At 60.6% G+C, this 19,741-nt stretch overlaps 2 protein-coding genes across 2 annotated transcripts; both read left to right on the top strand.

Annotated features, from left to right (window-relative positions):
* Nucleotides 1-199: 199 nt before the first annotated feature.
* PPIA (peptidylprolyl isomerase A) lies at nt 200-1,986 on the top strand. Its single transcript, XM_085509990.1, has 5 exons — nt 200-313; nt 1,045-1,075; nt 1,159-1,247; nt 1,371-1,543; nt 1,677-1,986. The coding sequence occupies exons 1-5, from the start codon at nt 245-247 to the stop codon at nt 1,810-1,812; spliced, it is 498 nt and encodes a 165-aa protein (XP_085366116.1). The 5' UTR covers nt 200-244; the 3' UTR covers nt 1,813-1,986.
* Nucleotides 1,987-2,760: 774 nt separating this feature from the next.
* On the top strand, nt 2,761-19,449 carry NUDCD3 (NudC domain containing 3). The gene is made up of 6 exons (XM_015883037.3): nt 2,761-2,992; nt 4,597-4,889; nt 11,750-11,882; nt 15,062-15,205; nt 18,683-18,871; nt 18,991-19,449. Exons 1-6 carry the CDS (start codon nt 2,804-2,806, stop codon nt 19,099-19,101), a joined length of 1,059 nt encoding a protein of 352 aa, XP_015738523.2. The 5' UTR covers nt 2,761-2,803; the 3' UTR covers nt 19,102-19,449.
* The last annotated feature ends 292 nt before the right edge of the window (nt 19,450-19,741 follow it).

The raw sequence follows: 19,741 nt of genomic DNA, 5'->3' as shown, positions 1-19,741 counted from the left end.
CATGCGCGCCGCTCCCCGCCCGCTCCCGCCCGCCGCCCCCTCCCCTCCTTTCTCCATTCTCCTCTTTTCCCCCCATGTCGCGCTCCCATTGGCTGCCGCGCCCGTCGCTCCGTGACTCGGCGCGCGGCGATTGGTCGTCGCGGTGCGGGAGGCGGGCGTTGCGCTCGGTATATAAGCGCGTCGAGGGCGCGCTCTCTTTCCGCTGCGCCGCGCTGTCGGAGCCGCCCGGTCCGTGTCCGCCGCCATGTCCAACCCCGTCGTGTTCTTCGACATCACCGCCAACGGGGAACCGCTGGGACGGGTCACCTTCGAGGTGGGCGATAAGGGATGGGGGGGATGAGGATGAGGATGGTGATAATGGGGGGTGATGGGGGGGTGCGATGTGCGGGGGCGGCTCCACGTGTCGGCGGGGCCGGGAGAAACGCGCGGGAACAAAGGACGGGGGGGGGGGGGAGAAGCGCGCCGGCGCCATTTTGTGAGCGGGGCGATGAACAGCCCCCCCCCATAGACAGGTATGGGATATAGGGGGGGATATAGGGGGGGATGGGGGGATAATGGGGGAGATTGGGGGATGGGGGGGGTTGGGGGTCACGTGGGGCTGGGGGGGATTGGGGAGCTGTGATTTGAGCTGGGCTGTGGTTGGGGTCCGGTACACTGTGCTCTATGGGGTTCCTATGGGGTGCTCTATGGGTTCCTATGGGGTGTTCTATGGGTTCCTATGGGGTGCTCTATGGGTGCTCTATGGGGCTGGGGTCGCGTTTGGGGTATCTCGATGGGGTTTGGGGTTCGGGGTCGGGCTGTGCCGCATCGCTGCGGGGTCCCGCGTTGAGGCTGGGCTCGGATCTGGGTTTTGGGGTCAGGAATCCCGGCTCGGGGTCAGCTCTGGGTCCCGGGGTCGCTGCCAGCCCGTGTCCCCCCCCCGCTGCATTGCCGGGCTGCCTGGGATGCCGCCCCTGTGACGGCGCAGTTTCCAGATGCCGCAGAGCCGGGGGGGGTTGAGCTGTTCTGCAGCCCCCCCGTGTGACCGTTCGATTCCATTTGCAGCTCTTCGCTGACAAGGTGCCCATCACAGCAGGTCGGTATTTGGGTTCCTGGGGGTGCTGGGGCTGCCCCCCCCCATTGCTGGGCTGTTCTCACCCCTTTTCCTTCCCTCGGCAGAGAATTTCCGTGCGTTGAGCACCGGTGAGAAGGGATTTGGCTACAAGGGCTCCTGCTTCCACCGGATCATCCCCGGCTTCATGTGTCAGGTACGTGGCAGCTCCACGAGGGGTTTGAGGGGGTCCCGGTGCTGCCCCTCCCTCCTGTTGCACTGCATTGAAACCCACGTGGCCGCGTTTATCCCATAACCAGAAACACGTTTGTTTCATTAGGGCGGTGACTTCACACGCCACAACGGCACCGGGGGCAAATCCATCTACGGGGAGAAGTTCGCCGATGAGAACTTCATCCTGAAGCACACGGGGCCTGGAATCCTGTCCATGGCCAACGCCGGCCCCAACACAAACGGCTCCCAGTTCTTCATCTGCACCGCCAAGACCGAGTGGTGAGTGGGGAGGGGGCACAGCATCACAACGTGGGGACCCCGGGGGGAGGCAGCTGCATCCCCAACCCTGGTGGCACCCAATGGCCTCCAATGGTACTCAGTGGTTTCCAATGGCACCCACACCTCTCTGCAGGTTGGATGGCAAGCACGTCGTCTTTGGCCGCGTGAAGGAGGGGATGAACGTGGTGGAGGCCATGGAGCGCTGCGGCTCCAAGGACGGCAAGACGAGCAAGCAGATCACCATCTCCAACTGCGGGCAGCTCTCGTAAACCCTGTGTCTTAACGCCTGACATTCCGCCTGCAGCCCGGGCAGCTCCCGGTGCGGCCCCCCCTCCCCTCGTGCTCCTGATTTACTGCTGCGTTTCTACTGGGTCTCGCCGCATGTGCACAGTCCGACCGGACTGCAGAGTTATTATGAGTCTAAATAAAACGAGTTAAACCACCGCACGGCTGCTCTTCTTTGACGTGGGGGGGTAGAGTGGGGGCCCCTATGGGATCTGGTTCCCTTCCTGCCATGAAGTGGCTCACTGACCTCAATAGGGGCAGATGTGGGGGGTGTGAGGCCCCCTCCTCCCCCTATTGCTGTGCTCAGCCCCCCCGGCCCCACAGGGGCTGCAGTGCTGCTCCTGCACCTCCCAGCGTGGGGAAACTGAGGCACGGGGCCTCGGGCAGCTTCTTTAGGGACCTGAGGGGTGTGAATGGGGGGAGCCCAGGATGGGGAGATGGGGGGGAGTTGGGGCAGAGGGGGTTTGTCCCCCAGGTTACTCGGTGGGGGGAGAGGGGAATAGAAACCCCCCCTGGATATCGGTGTGGGGGGTGTCCCCCACTATAGGGTTTGTGGGGGTGTCCCCCCCATCTGTCCAGCACAGCAGGGGTTTGTGTATGGGGGGGTTTAGAGACGTCTGCCCGCTCTGGGGGGGAACCTGAGGATCTCCCAGTGTTCCCAACGTGGGGGGGGGCAGCAGCGCCCTGTTGCTGCCGTGTTGTGCTGTTCTCTGCTTGGGACCCCTCCACATGTGGAGGCTGTTCCCGTTCCAGCGGGATATGGAGCCGGTTCCCGGGTCGCCCCTCCCCACATCCCCCCCCCCGGTTCGGTCTCGTGCTGCGGCGGCGCGGCCCGGAACTCCCGTTGCCCGGAACCATTGTGCTCGGCTCAGTTCCCCGCGCAGATGAGCAGCGAGGAGGACCGGAAGCGGCGCCTCGCACGGACCGGAAGCGGAGCCGGGCGGGCGGTTGCCGTGGCAGCGGGCCGGGTCCGCCATGGAGGCGCTGACCGAGATGTACGACCAGGCGCTGCTCGGCATCCTGCAGCACGTCGGCAACGTGGACGACTTCCTGCGAGTCCTCTTCGGCTTCCTCTACCGAAAAACCGATTTCTACCGCCTCCTCCTGCGGCCCGGGGACCGGCTGGGCTTCCCGCCCGGCGCCGCGCAGGCCATGGCCATGCAGGTACCGCAGGGGCCGCCCGTGTCACCCGATAAACGGACCCCCCGGCACCACGGGGATGAACGGGGCCAACAAGGGCAGCGCTGGGAGCTGGCAGCGCATTGCAGCACAATGCAGCCCAATGCTGCCCATTGCTGCCCATTGCTGCCCATTGCTGAGAGCTGACAGCCCATTGCTGCCCATTGCAGCCCATTGCTGAGAGCTGGCAGCCCATTGCTGCCCATTGCTGCCCATTGCAGCCCATTGCTGCCCATTGCTGCCCAATGCTGCCCATTGCTGCCCATTGCAGCCCATTGCAGCCCATTGCAGCCCATTGCAGCCCATTGCAGCCCATTGCTGCCCATTGCTGCCCATTGCTGCCCATTGCAGCCCATTGCAGCCCATTGCTGCCCATTGCAGCCCATTGCAGCCCATTGCAGCCCATTGCAGCCCATTGCAGCCCATTGCAGCCCATTGCTGCCCATTGCTGCCCATTGCTGCCCATTGCAGCCCATTGCAGCCCATTGCTGCCCAATGCTGCCCATTGCTGCCCATTGCAGCCCATTGCAGCCCATTGCTGCCCATTGCAGCCCATTGCAGCCCATTGCAGCCCATTGCTGCCCATTGCAGCCCATTGCAGCCCATTGCAGCCCATTGCTGTGGAGCTGGCAGCCCATTGCAGCCCATTGCAGCCCATTGCTGCCCATTGCAGCCCATTGCTGCCCATTGCTGAGAGCTGGCAGCTCATTGCAGCCCATTGCTGCCCATTGCAGCCCATTGCAGCCCATTGCTGCCCATTGCAGCGCATTGCTGCCCATTGCTGCCCATTGCAGCCCATTGCTGCCCATTGCTGCCCATTGCAGCCCATTGCAGCCCATTGCTGCCCATTGCAGCCCATTGCTGCCCATTGCAGCTCATTGCAGCCCATTGCAGCCCATTGCTGCCCATTGCAGCCCATTGCAGCTCATTGCAGCCCATTGCTGCCCATTGCTGCCCATTGCTGCCCATTGCAGCTCATTGCAGCCCATTGCTGCCCATTGCTGCCCATTGCAGCTCATTGCAGCTCATTGCAGCCCATTGCAGCCCAATGCTGCCCATTGCTGCCCATTGCTGCCCATTGCAGCCCATTGCAGCCCATTGCTGCCCATTGCTGCCCATTGCAGCACATTGCTGAGAGCTGGCAGCTCATTGCAGCCCATTGCTGCCCATTGCTGAGAGCTGACAGCCCATTGCAGCCCATTGCAGCCCATTGCAGCACATTGCAGCACATTGCAGCCCATTGCTGCCCATTGCTGCCTATTGCTGTGGAGCTGGCAGCTCATTGCAGCCCATTGCAGCCCATTGCAGCTCATTGCAGCCCATTGCAGCCCATTGCTGAGAGCTGGCAGCCCATTGCTGCCCATTACTGAGAGCTGACAGCCCATTGCAGCCCATTGCAGCCCATTGCTGAGGAGCTCACAGCCCATTGCAGCCCATTGCACAGGCAGCAAAACCCTGCGGCCAGGTCTGTCCTGATGGTGCAGGTGTAGGCAGTGTGCGGTGTGATACCCACGGCTGGAGGCACAGCAGTGCGGCCCCAGGTACATGTTCCTTGTCCTCTCCCTGGCAGCCAACTGTGTTTTTTGCAGGCGTTCAAAGTGTTTGAGCGGATGGCCCGGCAGGACGATGAGAAGCGCTGCCGGGAGCTGGAGGCAAAGCTCCGCAAGAAGGAGGAGGAGGAGGAAGCTGCCGCGTCTGCCGAGAGGGTGAGAGTGGCCCCGGCTGCACATGAGGTTGAGGTAGAGACCACGGAGGAGCCCGAGCCCTCGCTGGACGCGGGGAATACGAAGGGGCCGCAGGATTCACCCACAGCCCCGGCAGCAGCAGCCGGCCCCGTGCCAGCAGAGCCCCCTGCACAGCCCTCACCTGCCGAGCTGCCCACGTAAGGCTCCCCCCTCGTGCTGCTTTCCTCGCCCCGCTGGCAGGGGCTGGCAGGGTGGGGGGGTGGAAGGGGTTGCGTGATCCCCCGTGGGAGGCAGAGCTGTGTTCTGTGCTGGGGGTTTGGGGTTTTGTGGCTGCGCTGAGGGCAGGGGGTCGTCGTGTCTCTGCGTTGCTGTGTGCTGGAGCTGTGCACACTGAGGTCACTGTTCTTGGGAAATCCAGATGCTGTCCCGCAGCCTTTTCCTCATGGAAATTTGGGGTCTGTGCCCCATATGTGTGCAGTGGGAGCTCCCAGAGCCGGATGGGTGCTCTGCAGATCGCTCTCATACTAAATATCCGTGTGGGCAAGTGGCAAGGCCAGCATCAGCATTGGGTGTGCACAGTTCGGGAGCTCCAGAGGTCTCTGCCCTGGCCTTCAGCTCAAAGCAGAGCCAGCTTTGAAGCTACATCAGACACTGCTCAGAGCTTTATGTACCCTTTCACTGAACTTGGGGGCTTTCAAGCTGGGCTGAGCAGCCTCACGCTCCAAAAACGTCCTTGCTCCAAAGTCCCCCCAGCGTGTCTGAAAGCTGCTGCCAACCAGCTCCCCTTCCCTGCCAGGGTGAGATGGCACAAAGCCCGTGGGTCCTGCACTGATGTGTGACAGCTCCAGGTCCTGGAAAAGCTGGGGTGGGATGGATAGAGAGAATGGAGTGAGAGGGGAAGGTGCCCAGCAGCTCGGTCAGGTGAGAGTGAGAAGGCTTTGTGCTGAGCTCAGCCAGCCTGACCTGTGTTGCATGGGGTAAAAATAAGCCAGAAGCCACAAGTGATACGACCTGAAAAGCCACGTTCTGTTGTCCCATGAAGGAATTTGTCCCTGGGGCAGTCAGTCTGACACCTCACAGAATTAACGAGCCAAAAAAAAGCCCCACTGGAACCAACAGAGCTCTTGTGCCTTGCCTCAGCTGTGACCTGTGTGTTCCCAACCTGGGCTGGGGAAGGGAATGGGGCAGCGTGGCTGTGGGATCCAAGTAGGGCAGAGCAGGCAACAGGTTGCTGCTGTAGTTGGTGTTTGTGCCTCTGGGGGGCACTGGAGCCCCCCGAAAGGCAGCAGGCATCCAGGGCACCCCTGACAGGCTATTAATAATTGAACCAGCTGCTTAATTCTGCACAACCCCTCCTGAGCAAAACCCCGAGCCGCCAGCTTGGAGACAAGGGGCGCATGAATAACATGCAGTGCCAGCAGCAAGAATGCAGAAAAGAGATTAAACAAAAACATTTTTCTTCTCCCTTCCCCCCCCCCTCCACCCCCCTCAACTGGTAAAGGAAACCATCACCACCAAAATCTATATAAAAACTCACTCATTCTGTCAGCCTCGCTGCCGTGGAAATGTAGGGCAGGTACCAGCCCAGATCTGCCAGCTCCCATCAGAGCCTGCTGCGCTCCTGGGCACCTTGGGATGGGAGCAGCTTTCATAGGGCTGCAGGGGGAAGGAAGAGCAAAACCAAGCCTGCCTCGCACTCAGCTTTGCCCATGGGTGAGGCACATGGCTGGCTTATTCCTTGGCAGTTCCCCCTCTGCTCCCCACCTGTAAGTGGGGTGATGTGGCTCCTGTTTGCTGTGGGGCTGCCCCATGGCTCCACTGAGGACCACATGTGCTCCCACCCTCCCCAGCTCATCTCTGGGGTTGATGGCTCAGCTCCCAAAGGCACAGATCCCGCTTGTCCCCCACAGCCTGAGCTCGGCTCCGAGCTCAGCACACCTCCACCGCCCAGCGCCCTCCCCTTCCCTCAGCTTGGAACCCAGCCTGCATACATTTGTCACGCAGCATTTAAAATAGAGCCCGGCAGCCCACGTGTGGCACTGCACAGCCTGGCCTCGGCGCTCTGCTTCCTGCCATCCCAATGCACGCTGCTTGCTCCCAGCCCTAACCTGGGGTGCGTTCTTCTGCTGCCCAGTGGCCTCTCACTGCATCCCGGTGTGAGGCTGTGGCAGCTCCATCGCTGTCCCTTTGGGCCAGGACCTGCAGAGCTTTATTGTGTGCCCTGGGCAGGAGAAGGCCCTGCCTTCTGCCAGCAAAACTGCACCAAGACATGTCCACCCGCCTGCTGAGGCTCCTGCTCTCCTAAACTGCTTCCAACACGGGGCGTCTTAAGCTGGAAGGGACCCACAGGGGCCATCCAACCCTTCGCTCTACTCTGACCACCCAAACCCAGAGTCAGAGCAATGTTCCAGTGGCAGTTTGGGGCCGTGCCCACCGCCCTCCAGTGCAGAACCTTGAGTCCACTGTAGCACTGGTTAATGGCTGCAGCCCTGGGAAATTTCCATCCATCTCCCGCATGGATCCCATTCATGTTTGGCTTTGCCCAGAGCCCAGATGGATTCTTTTCATTCCTTGGTACCCACATTATGTGTTTCCTGCGTGCATTCGTTCTCCTCAGGGTGCTGGGCAGGGGAATTTGGCCACTTCAGATTGTGGGGCCGTGGAGAAGGCAGTGCAGATGCTGGCACTGGAGACATCTTTGTTTGAATGGTGATGGTGATGTGGGCAGCCCCTGGGAGCTCCATCTGGTCCCAGGTCCGGCCTCCAGCCCTGGTGTTGTGCAGGGAGCAGAACCAAACAAGCACTGTGATGCTTCATTGGCTCTTACCCCCAGCGGGCTGTGACCCCACGGCTCTGTGTGCCAGGGCGAGCACTTGGACTGGCATTTCTCATGGTGGGTTTCTTCTCTCCTGCAGCAGTGGGAGCTCAGCTCCTGGCAGAGCATCATGTTGAAGGGCTGATGTAGGCGAGGTGCCCCCAGCCCCATTCCTGTGTCCACTATGAGCCCCTGGCAGCTGCTGAGGCTGCGATTGGGACCCAATTGTCCGATGCTGTAATGGGGAACCAGAGCCCTGAGCTCGCTGAGATCAGCAGCGCCCTGTGAGCTCCCCTGTCACGCACCCGATCGCTCAGGGCTTTGGTTGCCCTACCAAGGTACTGAGCTCCAAAATTAGGTCCCTGAACCAAAAATAACTAAATTAAAACCTATAAATTTTTCTCTTAACAAGCAGAAAATCCCAGGGCTGGAGGCCGGGGGACAGCGTGTGCCTGATTCTTATTTAAAAAAGAAAGCTGTGTTTGCTTGCTTTAGCACTGAGTTGATCTCTGGGGATGGACTGGAGGCGCTGCTGGCTGTGGGGCCGTGGAGCTCTGCTCGGCCAGGTCCCCTTTCCCAGGAGCTGGAATTGATCCTGGCGTGCAGTGCTGGTGCTGCTCCCTTGGAGGCCTCTCCAACCCAAGGTTGTGTAAGCTGTGTGCCAGCAGTGAGGATCCCAAGGGACTTTGCCTACCAGCAGCACATCCTGCTGTCCTTGACCTAAATTTCCCAGCAGTAGTGAAATTTAGCCCTCTGGTGATGACTCCGAAGCTCTCCTGTGAGCTGGCAGTGGCATTTCAACCACCCTAATGGCAGCAAGTTGGCTCTCTTGAATGGCTCCATAAATAACTGGGAAATCAGAAGTGCGGGCTAAAAGCTCCCCCGAAGAGCGTGGAAAGGAGCGAACCCCTCACTGCAGGCTCAGCAGGAGCAGAGCACGCACCCGCTGCTGTGCATGGGGAGCCTGGGGAGCTGGAATTGGGTTTTTGGATGCGGTAGGTGGTGTGGGTTTGGAGTTTAGCTGTAGGGTCAAGTCACAAAGGCGCTGCTTGGAGGTGCTGGGCACCTCTCTGCACCCACCCTAACAGTGTGATATTGGGGTGACAGTGGCCTTGGAGCCATCCTGGCTTGTGGGGACCATCATTGTGGGTGGGATGGTGTTGTCCACCTCTGGCAGCGTGGTGTGTCTGCTGTGCTCAGTGAGCCCTGCCAGCTCCAGCCCCACGACTCAGGATTGTTGTGGGGTTATAGCACTCCTGTACATCCTGGGGAGGGAAGGCGGCCTCCCACCCGCATTTGGGGATCCCCCCACCCATCCCACCTGGATCCATCCTACATGGGCTTCTCCCCCCCAGCCCCCACTCACAGCCCTGTGGCTGCAGCCCACAGCAGCCCGGTGCCGGCAGCGGCTGCATCGCAGCTTGTTTACTGCACGGAGCTGACAGCAGCAGGCTGGTACTCAGCCGGCTCAGCGCTTTGCTGGAGACCCAATTAAGTGGAGCAAAAAACCGAACGCCACACGCCCGATGTTTTGGTGCTGCAAAATGTGAGATCTGGAGGTGGGGGGAGGCTCCTTCGCGGCTCGGTTGCAAAAACAGCAGAGAGCACAACCCTGGGATTTTCCACGCGCTCCATCCCTGCGGTTTGCGGATGCGGCCGTCTCAGGGCTGACACTCGCAGGTACCTGTTGCTCCGGGGAGCAAAACCTCGGCACATTCATCATCGAAGCTCGTCCGTTGTTCCTCCTGCCCCGGCCCCGTGGGACAGACCCCTGGGTGGCTCCCAGTTGTCCCCTGGCTGCTGAGCGTGAGCGGCACTTCTCGCTCTGGAGCTGTATTGCAGAACTGTTGCAGAACTCAATCTGTGCAGCTGATGGCTGCAATACATGCCAGGCAGCTCCCTGCAAGGCTGCGTGTTTATGTGGGTTAGGCACGCGGCGCCTTGTGCCTGATTTTCTCTTCCCCTCCTTTCTCAGAACTTCATTATTACTTAATGAGATCTTTCCATTCTCGGCTACCTCTCGAGCTTGAGGGAGACGTGGTGCATCACACGGGGCCTCAGCAGCGGGTAACAAAGGCTGGGGTGTTAGTGGGGTGTTAGTGCACTGCGGGGTGGCCTGGGGCAGCACCGTGCCCCTCTGCTTTCTCTGCTCCATGTGGAGGAGGACGGGACAGGTTTGCTTTGCCATTGGGATGTGCTTGTGGGGCTTGGTGGGATGTTACCTGCGCCTCCTCTAAGAGCAGGTGGGGGCTCAGCCTCCGCTTCTGCTTATGGGCAGCTGGGCCTGGCCCCGTACCCACATCACCCACCTCACCCTCAGCCAGCTCCGCTCATTTCAGCCATGGCTGTTTCCTGCTCCCCTCCACATCTGCACTGCCTGACTGCTCTGACACATTTTCCTTCAAGCTGCCTAAATAATTCACCTTGACTAAGAGCAGACAGCCCCACAGGACAGGACACAGAGCACTGAGCACCAGCACTCAGCAATGAGCATGGATCAGTGCTGAGCAAGTGGGAGACACGGCGTGGGGCCGGCAGTGTGTTGTGCTGTGCTGTGTGCTGTGTGCTGCTGTGCTGGTGGGACCCTCGTGGTGACCCTGTGCCATGGGGACGGTGCGGCCGCGCTGCAGCTCCTTGGAGCACCAGATTTGCTGCTTCTTAACCGTGCATTGTTAAAGGTTTCACCTCCCCCAAAATGACACATGGTGAGCAAAAATAGAACAAGACAGAACACACAGACCCACCCACACCATCCCCGCCACCCGGCAGCCGGGTGTGCGCGGTGCCAAACCCCGGCCTTTAAAGCTGCTGCTTTTTCACCCTTCTCTCTTGCCCTCAGCCCACGTGTGCTGTGCTCCATGGGTCTGTGCAGGCAAAGGGGACAGAGGGAGAGCAAAGCAAGGAGCTGGATCCAGCATGGAGCAGCCCGGCCTCAGCCTCCCCATGGAAACAGCTCCATAGCACTGAGTCCTCCATGAAAGCACTTTGTTCCTGCGTGTCACGGTGCCACGTGCTCGGCACAGTGCCTGAAAGGTGAAAGCATCCAGAAGCGCCTTGTCCTGGGTCGTGCCAGAGCAGGATGGGAACCGCTGGGAGGACGTGCAGCTGGTTGTGGAGCCCAGATGGGTTTCTGCATCCCTTCACACAGAGCAGAGAGCGGAGAGCAGACTGTGCCCAGCTCTGCTCCTCCATGTTGCAGCCATCTGTGTGTCCTGCCCCCCCTGTGACCCAGTGACACCCCAGGAGCAGGGACACCCCAACGCTGTGCCCGGTTCTTGCTGCCCCTCCAGCTCCCGCAGCCCGGGGGTGGTTTGGAAGCCGCCATCTGGAGCCAACCAGCGCCAGCGCCGCTTCGGTGCTGCCATGCCAACCCCGTTTCTATGGCAATGGGCACCCAATGGGTGAACGCCAAGCAAGGCCAAAATTCCCAAGGAAAAAAAAAAGAGAAAAGAAAGAAGTGGTTGCAGGGTCCCCCCGCCAGCACAGCACTGCTCAGCCAGGGCCGGCAGCACCAGGAGCTGTGACCACACTGCAAACCCTCCACAGCTCATGTAGGGCTGCAGCATCCCAGCGCCCGCCCCAAAAGCATCCCCAGAAGGACCCAAAAAAAGAGGCGTGCGGGCGTGTGTGTGCACACAGACCCTTCCCGAGCCTAATTTAATTAAACCCTGTGGATCTTACGTAATGCTTGGGGCTGGGAGCCGCCCCCGCCCTCACTGTGGGGGTGTTGGGACGTGGTCCCCGGGGCTGCACAGCCCCTGCACCCTTATGTAAAGCCAAGGGCTGGGTGTGTATAGGAGCAGCTCTGCTCTTTGGTGGCTCCGCTGACGGCTTTGGGAAGGGGTTGTTTTATTTCCAAGCCCTCTCCGGGGGGGTTCAGTGGTGCACAGCAGTGATGTAAAGGGGCGTGAGGCTGGTAGGGACATCTTGGCTGGAGATGTGTTGGGTATTTCAAGGTGTGTTGCTGATGGTTTATCTGATCCCCCCCAAATCCCTCCACATCCATCCCTGAACCCTGCACCCTTTGGGCAGCCCAAGGGACATCCGTGTCCCCCCCTGTCTCATTGCCATCCTCACTGGCTGTGAGGTGAGGGGTGCTGGGGTGCCTTTTCCTTTCCCTGTGTGCACCCCACTGTCTGAAGCACCACAGGGTGCCACAGCAGGCTCTGCTCCCTCCCTGCTCCCAGCCTCCCTGCTCACCCTGCGCTGCCCCACACTCAGCCTCTCACTTGTTCTTCCCAGGAGACAGGAGCAGTTCCAGACGAACCCCGACAGCTACAACGGGGCAGTGCGGGAGAATTATGCCTGGTCCCAAGACTACAGCGACCTGGAGATTAAAGTGCCTGTGCCCAAACACATCATGAAAGGCAAACAGGTAAAGCAACGTTAATAATTTGGCTTCAGGCATCTCCTTCCCCTCAGGGTGCTCTGCTGTCCTGGGGAGCTGTGCTGGGAGCAGGGATGCTCTGCAGGCTGTGGTCGTGCCTTGTGCTCCAGTGGTGGGGACCCACAGTCCCAGCCTGGCCACGTTCCCGCTGTGGCTGCTGCATCCTGTTACTCAGAGCCCCAGCAGGGTTCCTTGGCTTTGTACTTTCTGTGCTTTCTCCTCCAGTTCCACCTGCTGCAATCTCACAGGCATCTCTCAGAGCTCCATGTCCCACTGTGGCTCCTGTCTGCACTCGGACAGGGCTGGCCTTCCTCCTGAGCACCCTCAGGCTGTGGGGCAGGAACAGGGATGTGTCCTTGCTACCTTCTCCAGGCTTGGAGCATCACTTGCCTTTCTGAGACCCCGATCCACAGAGCGTCCCAAGACAGGCTGGACCTGCAGGAATCACAGAGCCCAAGCCCTGGCTCCACACAGGCCCACCCAAAATCCAAACCCTGTTTCTGAGGGTGCATCTCAGAGCCATATGTGTGGCATGTGGCCACACTGGGTGTCCTTTGGCCCCTCTCCTGTCCCTCTTCTCCCGGCCTTTGCTTGCCAGGGTGAGGAGCAGCTCAAGGAGCACACACAGGGCTGGGAGTGCTGGCCCCAGGAGTTTGACCTCTCCCAGCTTTCCCCAGTGCTCCCAGCCCGCAGCTCTTGCTGTATTTTTCCATGTGGGAAATCGGTGCTCCCCCACCTCCCGTTCTCCTCTGCTGCTTCCAGGACAGCTGAAATGAGCACGCTTGGGTTTGCTCGCCGGCTGCAGCCTACACAGCTCCTTGGCGTGCCAACAGAGCGTAATTGGCAGCAGCAGCCCAGGCTGAAGGGGTGATGGCTGCCATGGGGACAGCAGGGGGACTGTGAGATACATCATTCCCATTGGGTGTCTAAAGCAAAGCCAGGCTGTTCCTTGGAAGGGCTCAGGGGTGTCCAGACGGATGTTCCATCCCCTCTGTATCGAATGGCGCTCGCGATGCCCGGGGACGCGCTGGGGAGTTGTGCCCATGCCAAGATCCCAGCATCACAGCCCATCCTTTGGCACCCAGCGCTGCGGGGGCCATGCAGGTGCAGCGAGGAGCTGGGACAGGACGTGCTTTCCTGACCTCTCCTGCCTCCCTGCAGGCTGTGCTGGGGGTGCATTTGCTGCCAGCAGCCTGAAGTGCCCACAGGTGTGCACCGACCCAGAGCAGCCCCATGGCACCCCGTTTAGTTCTGTACCCACAGCTCCAACATTTGGCTTTCCTTGTCCTGGCAGTGTATGTCCTGCTCGGGCCTGGCCTCCCCCCAGTGCTCCCCTCAGCCCCTTGCAGGCAGGTTTTCATTTCAGAGCTGCTCTGTGTCTCTCCAGCCAGAGGGGACAGGCAGATACTGGCTGGGTCACAGGCCAGAGCAGGGCGGTTCAAAGCAATTTTCAAGCTGGATGGACTTGGGGCAGATTATTGATGGGTTCCTGCAAAACAGGAGCGTTCCCTGCATTCCCCACGCAGCTTCGTCTCCTGAAATAATTATCAGTTTTTTGGCTTCTGCCTGCCAGAACGAGATTAACAATCTCCGTCTGGTCCCTGGGCTCTGAGCGTGCCCGGCTCCATCGCCGCTCGGAATGGCACTCCTGACACTTTTTGGATTCAGGCTGTTGCTATGGCACCTTCTCACTCGGGTAGGCTGGAGGTTTCCTTGTATGGAGCTCCGCAGAGTGGCCGTGGAGCAGAAAGGGGAGAAGGGGTGGGTGGGAGCAGCTCGCGTTCCCCACCTCCCCGATCCACTTAGAGGCGCAGCAGGGGCCCGTGGAGCCCTGAAATAGAGATCACAGCAGCAGCCTCTGCTGCCTGGCTCACAGGACATGAGCGAGGTTGGCTCCCAGCTTTGTGTGTGCTCGCTGTGCTGGTGGGGGCAGGTGGGGGTGTTCCAGGGAGCCGCTGCGGTGTGCAGCCCGGTGCAGGGCTGTGCTGTGCGGCACAACGCGGTGCCACGGCCGTGTGTGCTGTGCTGCCCTGGGGCTGGCAGCATCACAGCCCTTTGCTCAGCCCTCAGAGGGAAACCCCCATAAAGGGGGACTGGGGATCACCTCGGTGAGCTCAGAGACCTGCTGGCAGTGACCACATGTGTATGATGGGGATGGGGAGCTGAGGTGAGCACAGCCTGGTCCATGTGTCCCGTCTGTGCACCCTGGAGGAGCTGCAGCATCAGTGGTCACATCCACGCCCCAGGTGAGGGCCTGCAGGCACAGTGCTGGGTGTCAGTGCTGGGTGTCAGTGCTGGGTGTCAGTGCTGGGTGTCAGTGCCGTGATGGCCGCTTGACACCCACATGGGTTCAGGGCTCAGCCTGGTGCCGCTGGTCCTGCAGCCGCGGTGCTGCCGCTGCCTGGAGCAGCTCTGCCCGCATCTCGCCTGCGTGGAGCTAGTGAGTCACTGGAGATCTCCTAGGTAATGGATAATGTAATAACATTTCAAATTAGCTCTGCAGAGCGGGAGGAAGATCTGGGGGAACTCTGGGAGAGAATGCAGGCAAATCTCACTGCAGTCTCCTCCTCTCGGGTGAGGGCCAGCAGCACCAGGGGCCCTGAGCTGTCCCCCCCCCAGCCCTGCTCCTTGCAGCCTGGCCATGCAGGGCGGCAGCAGATGGGCTCTCTGGGGACTGAGGCAGCTCTGTGCAGCTCAGCCAAGTGGCAGCCTGCCACCGTGTCCCCGGGAGGGCCACGTCACCTCACGGCGGGTCGCAGCAGGGTTACCTGTATCACTGCTGCAGGGGGGGACACACAGACATCCCTGTGCATGCACGGAGCCTGGTGCTGGCTGTGCCTTGGCTTGGGGGCCAAACAAAGCTGGGGAGCGCAGCAAGTGGGCACCCAGTCTGTGAGCTGGTTGTCCAGGAAGGGAAACTGAGGCACAGAGAAGTGTCTGTGAGAGTCTCTGCAGGGCGGTGCTGCCTGCTGCTCCCCAGAGAGGTTTCCTTTCACCTCAGAGCTGTTTGCTCCGAGATGGCAGTGGGATTCCCACCCTCCATCTGTACAAGCTGATGGTTCTTCTCTCTCTCTCATCCTCAGCGAGTGCTCTTGACCCCATGCCCCAAGCAGCGCAGCAGGGAATGGAGCAGGAACCTTGCGATGCTTTTCTCTCTGCCTTTCCAGGTGTCTGTGGATATCAGCAGCAGCACAATCCGCGTGGCAGTGCTGGAGGGGAGCAGCCAACGTGTGCTCATGGAGGGGAAGCTCACACACAAGATCAACACGGAGAGTTCCCTCTGGAGCCTGGAGCCAGGGAAGTGCGTTTTGGTAAGGGCTGCCCTCTCCTTGCCTTGCCTTGCAGCTCCCTGTGCTTGGCCTGGAAAATGGGAGCAGCTGGAGGCTTGAGCCAGAGCTGGCTGCGTCCCACGCTGCCTTTCCCTGGCTGTCCCTGTGCAATGTGCAGCTCATGTGTGCCAGGCAAGGGGAAACCCCACTGCTTGTTTCTGTGCTGCCCCGGGGTTCTGACACGCTGCCGGTCCTGTTGGAAGCAGTCAGTGCAGCTGCTTCTCGTTGCCTTTTACGTCTTCCTGGTCGAGGTGGTTTGGGGGCAGCAGCTCGTTATGGGATCTGCTGCCCCACAGTGAATTGCTGCTGGCTGCAGGTGTCTCTGGTGTGCTCTAGCGATGTGGGCAGAGGGGTGATGCTGCTGGACTGTTCCCACAACAGAAGGCAGTTGATGGGCACCCGAAGGTGCTGTGACTTTAGAGTAGGAATCCTACCGGGTTCATCCCATTGAGTGCAGAAGTGCCAAGGGAAATGCATAGAAATCATGCTCAGGCAGATTCTGTGATCTGGGTTGAAAGGGACCCCATGGATCATGGAGCTCCAACCCCCGGCCGCAGGCAGGGCCACCAACAGCTGGTACCAGACCAGGCTGCCCAGACCCCATCCAGCCTGGCCTTGAAGATGTATCCTGGGGCAAGAGACCAGCGGCCAGGAGGGCCCTATGGGAGAGAAGAGCATCTCCAGATCAGTTGGCCGTCTGAAGGATGTTTGAAAGGAGACAATGGGATCATTCATCAACACTTTTCAAACATGGAACTTTTGAAAACCGTCTGATTTGGGCTTGTGCACAATCCTGGGAAGGAGCAATATTGTTCAGGAGGAGCTGATCCACACGTGGCTGTGTGTGGGCAGCTGGCATTGCCTGCCCGTGTCCTGAGCTCAGCAGGGTGTTACACAGGATGGGAGCAGTGTGGGCAGAGCGAGACTCGGGGCTTTCTGCTGTGACCGTGGGGAGCGGACCCCTCATCTCCAACCCGAGCTGGAGGCAGGAGCCTCAAATTAGCACGAGCTCAGGGCTGTGAGGATCTCCAGCTGGCTGCCAACATATTGATGGTGGGATGAAATGTCTCTGGAAGAATTGTAAGGTAACTGGAGCAGAGTGAGTAATTCAACCCCAGAGTGTCTCCTTTCTCCGTGCGCAGAGTAGCCGAAAGTGCCGGGCGATTCCTTCCATTCATTCATCAGGAGACACGCAGCCATTTGGTGCTTCAGCTGCTGGGAGGGAACTGTGAGCACTGGGCTTGTCCTGAGCATCTTCGTGCAGGACGTGTGAGCTGCCGGGGGCAGCAGCCTCCAGTGAGATGGGGGCACAATGAAGCCATGCTCAGTGTGCCAGCGCTGTGCTCGCTGTCTGGACGGTGCCTGTCCATTCCCCTCACTCCCAGATCTGGCCGAGCCCTCGGCACATTTCATGTCCTTGGGTGCTTTCATGGCTCTTTGGCACCCAGATGAGGCAGAACCCCGTGGGCTGTGGCTGTGGAGCTGCCTGCTCTGCCCGGCGCCGCAGCCCGGCCGTAATCCCCGTGCTCTCCCCTCGCTGTCACGCCTGCTCACTTGTCAAAAGGGAGATGAAAATAGCTTCGCAGGAGCCGTATTTAGAAGGCTCTGCTGGGTGTTGTGCACAACACGTTGGGGATTATTTTTGTTGTTGAGGAGCTTTTCCCCCATTCCCTCTTTCTCTCCTCTCCAACGTTTGTGATCCACGCTCAGGCTTTGGTCACCCAGTTCTGTCTTGAGCAGCTCTTACATCCTTTGCCTGTCATCTCCTGAGCGGGGAGTTAATAACAATCTGTGGCACTCCCCAACCTCCATGTGCCGTTGGAAGTTTGCCCTGGTGCCCCTCAGCAGCTCCTGTCCCCCGCTGGCTCCCAGGGCCGCTGCTGCCGTGTCGGAAGGGAAGCAGGTGGCAGGAGGTGGCTTTTCCAAGTCCTGCTTCCACCCTTTGGCAGCATCCCATCCCTCCAGATCTGACGCAGCACTTGGGATCCAGGAGGGAACCCATCACTATGGCAAAGCGCAGCACACGCAGCGAAGGACTGGGCCCCTCCTCGCAGGATATGGGGACATGGGAGGTGACACGGTGACGCTCGGTGCTGCTGCAGCACACAGGTCTCCCTGCAGCCCATCCTGCCCCAGCCCGTGGCTTCATACAGCTCCAGCATCTGCCGGTCCCAAAGCAGAGATGTGCAACCTGAGCATGAGGCACCTGGAACCCGATCCTCCCTGCAGCTCCGAGCTGGGGCAGAGCACAAGAGCAACGTAATCAGGTCAAGATTTATCCGTCCCTGTGGTGAAGCCCTGTTCCCTTGGCAGAGCTCCGCAGGGTTCCAGTGTGCAGCCACCTTCCATGGCCACCTCCCAGGGCACAGCACGGCTGGAGCAGCGCTCATGCAAGGAACCGACCCCGCACCACCAACCAAACCCCAAACCCCAAACCCACAGCTCAGCAGCTTTGTGACCCTGCCGGCACTTGGAGGTTGTTAGGAAGTGGGGCTGCAGCCTCAGGGGGGGTCCCACTTTCAGTCCTGTCCCCCTGGAATCTGGGGGCAGAGCAAACCCCCCCCACGCGCAAGGTGGGCTGCAGAGGTTCATTGTGACTGTTTGCAAAGCTCTCAGTGCGGCGGTGATGCACAGAAACGCTGCCGAGGAAATGAATAATTCTGCCTTCCCAGCAGGGTGGGAGCGGGACGTGGTAAATAAAGCCGGGCTGGGAGGAGGAGAGGGGCCGTGGGCTGCAGCTCTGCGGGGGGCTTCACACCCACTGCCAGCCCTGCCGTGTGGGCTGTGTGCCCGCTATGGGGCCGCGCACCCCATGGCTGTGTGCTCCTAGTGCTCAGTGCTGGGTGAGCACCCAGGGTTTGGCCTGACAGAAGGTGCTTCGCTGCTGTGCTGGAACCCACCGCCCTCAGCTCGCTGCGCTGTTGTGCCAGCACTGCTCTCCCAGGAGGACTGAGCACAGCCACCCCCTGCACCAATATCGGCTCCCAAACCTTCATGGCTGCCCCCGTTCTGTGGTTGGGCTGGGGACAACGGGACGTCCCCCCTCCCTTGGGCTGCCCCTCCAGGGATGGAGGATGGCTGTGATGCTCTGATGTCTGCACAGGCCATGGCTACAACTGTGTCCCCTGACCTGGTGACGTGTCCCCATGGTGGGACATGGGCTCAGGGTGTTGTATCCCATGGTGGGACATGGGCTCAGGGTGATGTGTCCCATGGTGGGACATGGGCTCAGGGTGATGAATCCCATGGTGGGACATGGGCTCAGGGTGATGTATCCCTATAGTGGGACATGGGCTCAGGGTGTTGTATCCCCATGGTGGGACATGGGCTCAGGGTGATGTGTCCCATGGTGGGACATGGGCTCAGGGTGATGTGTCCCATGGTGGGACATGGGCTCAGGGTGCTGGATGGGTTTGGGGTGACGCATCCCCCACTCCCTGAGCCATCCATTGTCCCCAGATCAACCTGAACAAGGGGGACGAGTACTGGTGGAACGCCGTCCTGGAGGGCGAGGAGCAGATTGACATCGACAAGATCAACAAGGAGCGCTCCATGGCCACGGTGGACGAGGAGGAGCACGCCGTGCTGGACCGCCTCACCTTCGACTACCACCAGAAGCTGCAGGGCAAACCGCAGAGCCACGAGCTGGTGGGTGCCCCCAGCCGGGAGCCAGGCCCTGTCCCCCTGGGGGTCCTCAGTGTCCCCCTGGGGCAGGGGTGGTGGGTGTGGGGCAGCCCCACGGTGACGAACCCCCCTGTTCTTTGCAGAAGGTGCACGAGATGCTGAAGAAGGGCTGGGACACCGAGGGCTCCCCGTTCCGCGGCCAGAAGTTCGACCCGTCCATGTTCAACATCTCGCCCGGCGCCGTGCAGTTTTGACCCTGGTGTAAGCGGGACAAGCGGCGACGTGGGGAGGGGAGACCCCAGACCCGGTGTGGGATGCCCTGTGCCCACAGCCGGCATCAGCACAGCACGGGGGTGGCATCCCATCCCATCCCATCCCACCCCATCCCATCCCATCCCATCCCATCCCACCCCATCCCATCCCATCCCATCCCATCCCACCCCATCCCATTCCATCCCTATCACCATCCCCATCCCATCACCACGGCATCCCAGCACCGGGCCCCTTCTCTCCTCTCCTCGCGCTGGCGACGGCTCCGTTGTTTTTCAGGAATAGACGGAGCTCGTTGGTGACATAATTATTATTTTTGGTGGTTGAGGATATTTCTGGTTTTTGCTTCTTTTGCTCATCCCCCCCCCCCCCGGCTGCTCCCTCAGTGGTGGCTCCACGCCGTGCTCTGCCCCACGGGCTCCACGCGTGTCCCAGCCCCGGGTCAGCACGGCAATAAAACCTTGTGCCCAGCGCGGGGGCTGCGAGCGCTTCGGGGACACGGGTGGGGGCGATGCCGCCTATGGGGGCGAAGCTCCATCACTTGTGGGGCCGCGGCTGGTCGTGGGGCGGCTGGCACCCACGAGGACAGCACTGCCATGGGGACACCATGGGGACAACACCGCC

The sequence above is a fragment of the Coturnix japonica genome, chromosome 10, assembly GCF_054131305.1.
Source record: "Coturnix japonica strain WE chromosome 10, WE-NBRP24, whole genome shotgun sequence".
In the NCBI taxonomy this organism is placed as follows: Eukaryota; Metazoa; Chordata; class Aves; order Galliformes; family Phasianidae; genus Coturnix; species Coturnix japonica.
Note: the sequence above shows the minus strand (reverse complement) of the source record. Positions and strands in the feature narration are given on the sequence as shown.

What these genes read in the sequence shown, in the direction of transcription:
- PPIA (XM_085509990.1), top strand. Translation starts at nt 245, where the DNA reads ATGTCCAACCCCGTCGTGTTCTTCGACATCACCGCCAACGGGGAACCG. An exon ending in CAAGGTGCCCATCACAGCAG is followed by an intron (nt 1,076 to 1,158) that starts GTCGGTATTTGG and finishes TTCCCTCGGCAG; the next exon opens with AGAATTTCCGTGCGTTGAGC. An exon ending in TCCCCGGCTTCATGTGTCAG is followed by an intron (nt 1,248 to 1,370) that starts GTACGTGGCAGC and finishes TTGTTTCATTAG; the next exon opens with GGCGGTGACTTCACACGCCA.
- NUDCD3 (XM_015883037.3), top strand. Translation starts at nt 2,804, where the DNA reads ATGGAGGCGCTGACCGAGATGTACGACCAGGCGCTGCTCGGCATCCTG. An exon ending in TCACCTGCCGAGCTGCCCAC is followed by an intron (nt 4,890 to 11,749) that starts GTAAGGCTCCCC and finishes TGTTCTTCCCAG; the next exon opens with GAGACAGGAGCAGTTCCAGA. An exon ending in AGCCAGGGAAGTGCGTTTTG is followed by an intron (nt 15,206 to 18,682) that starts GTAAGGGCTGCC and finishes CATTGTCCCCAG; the next exon opens with ATCAACCTGAACAAGGGGGA.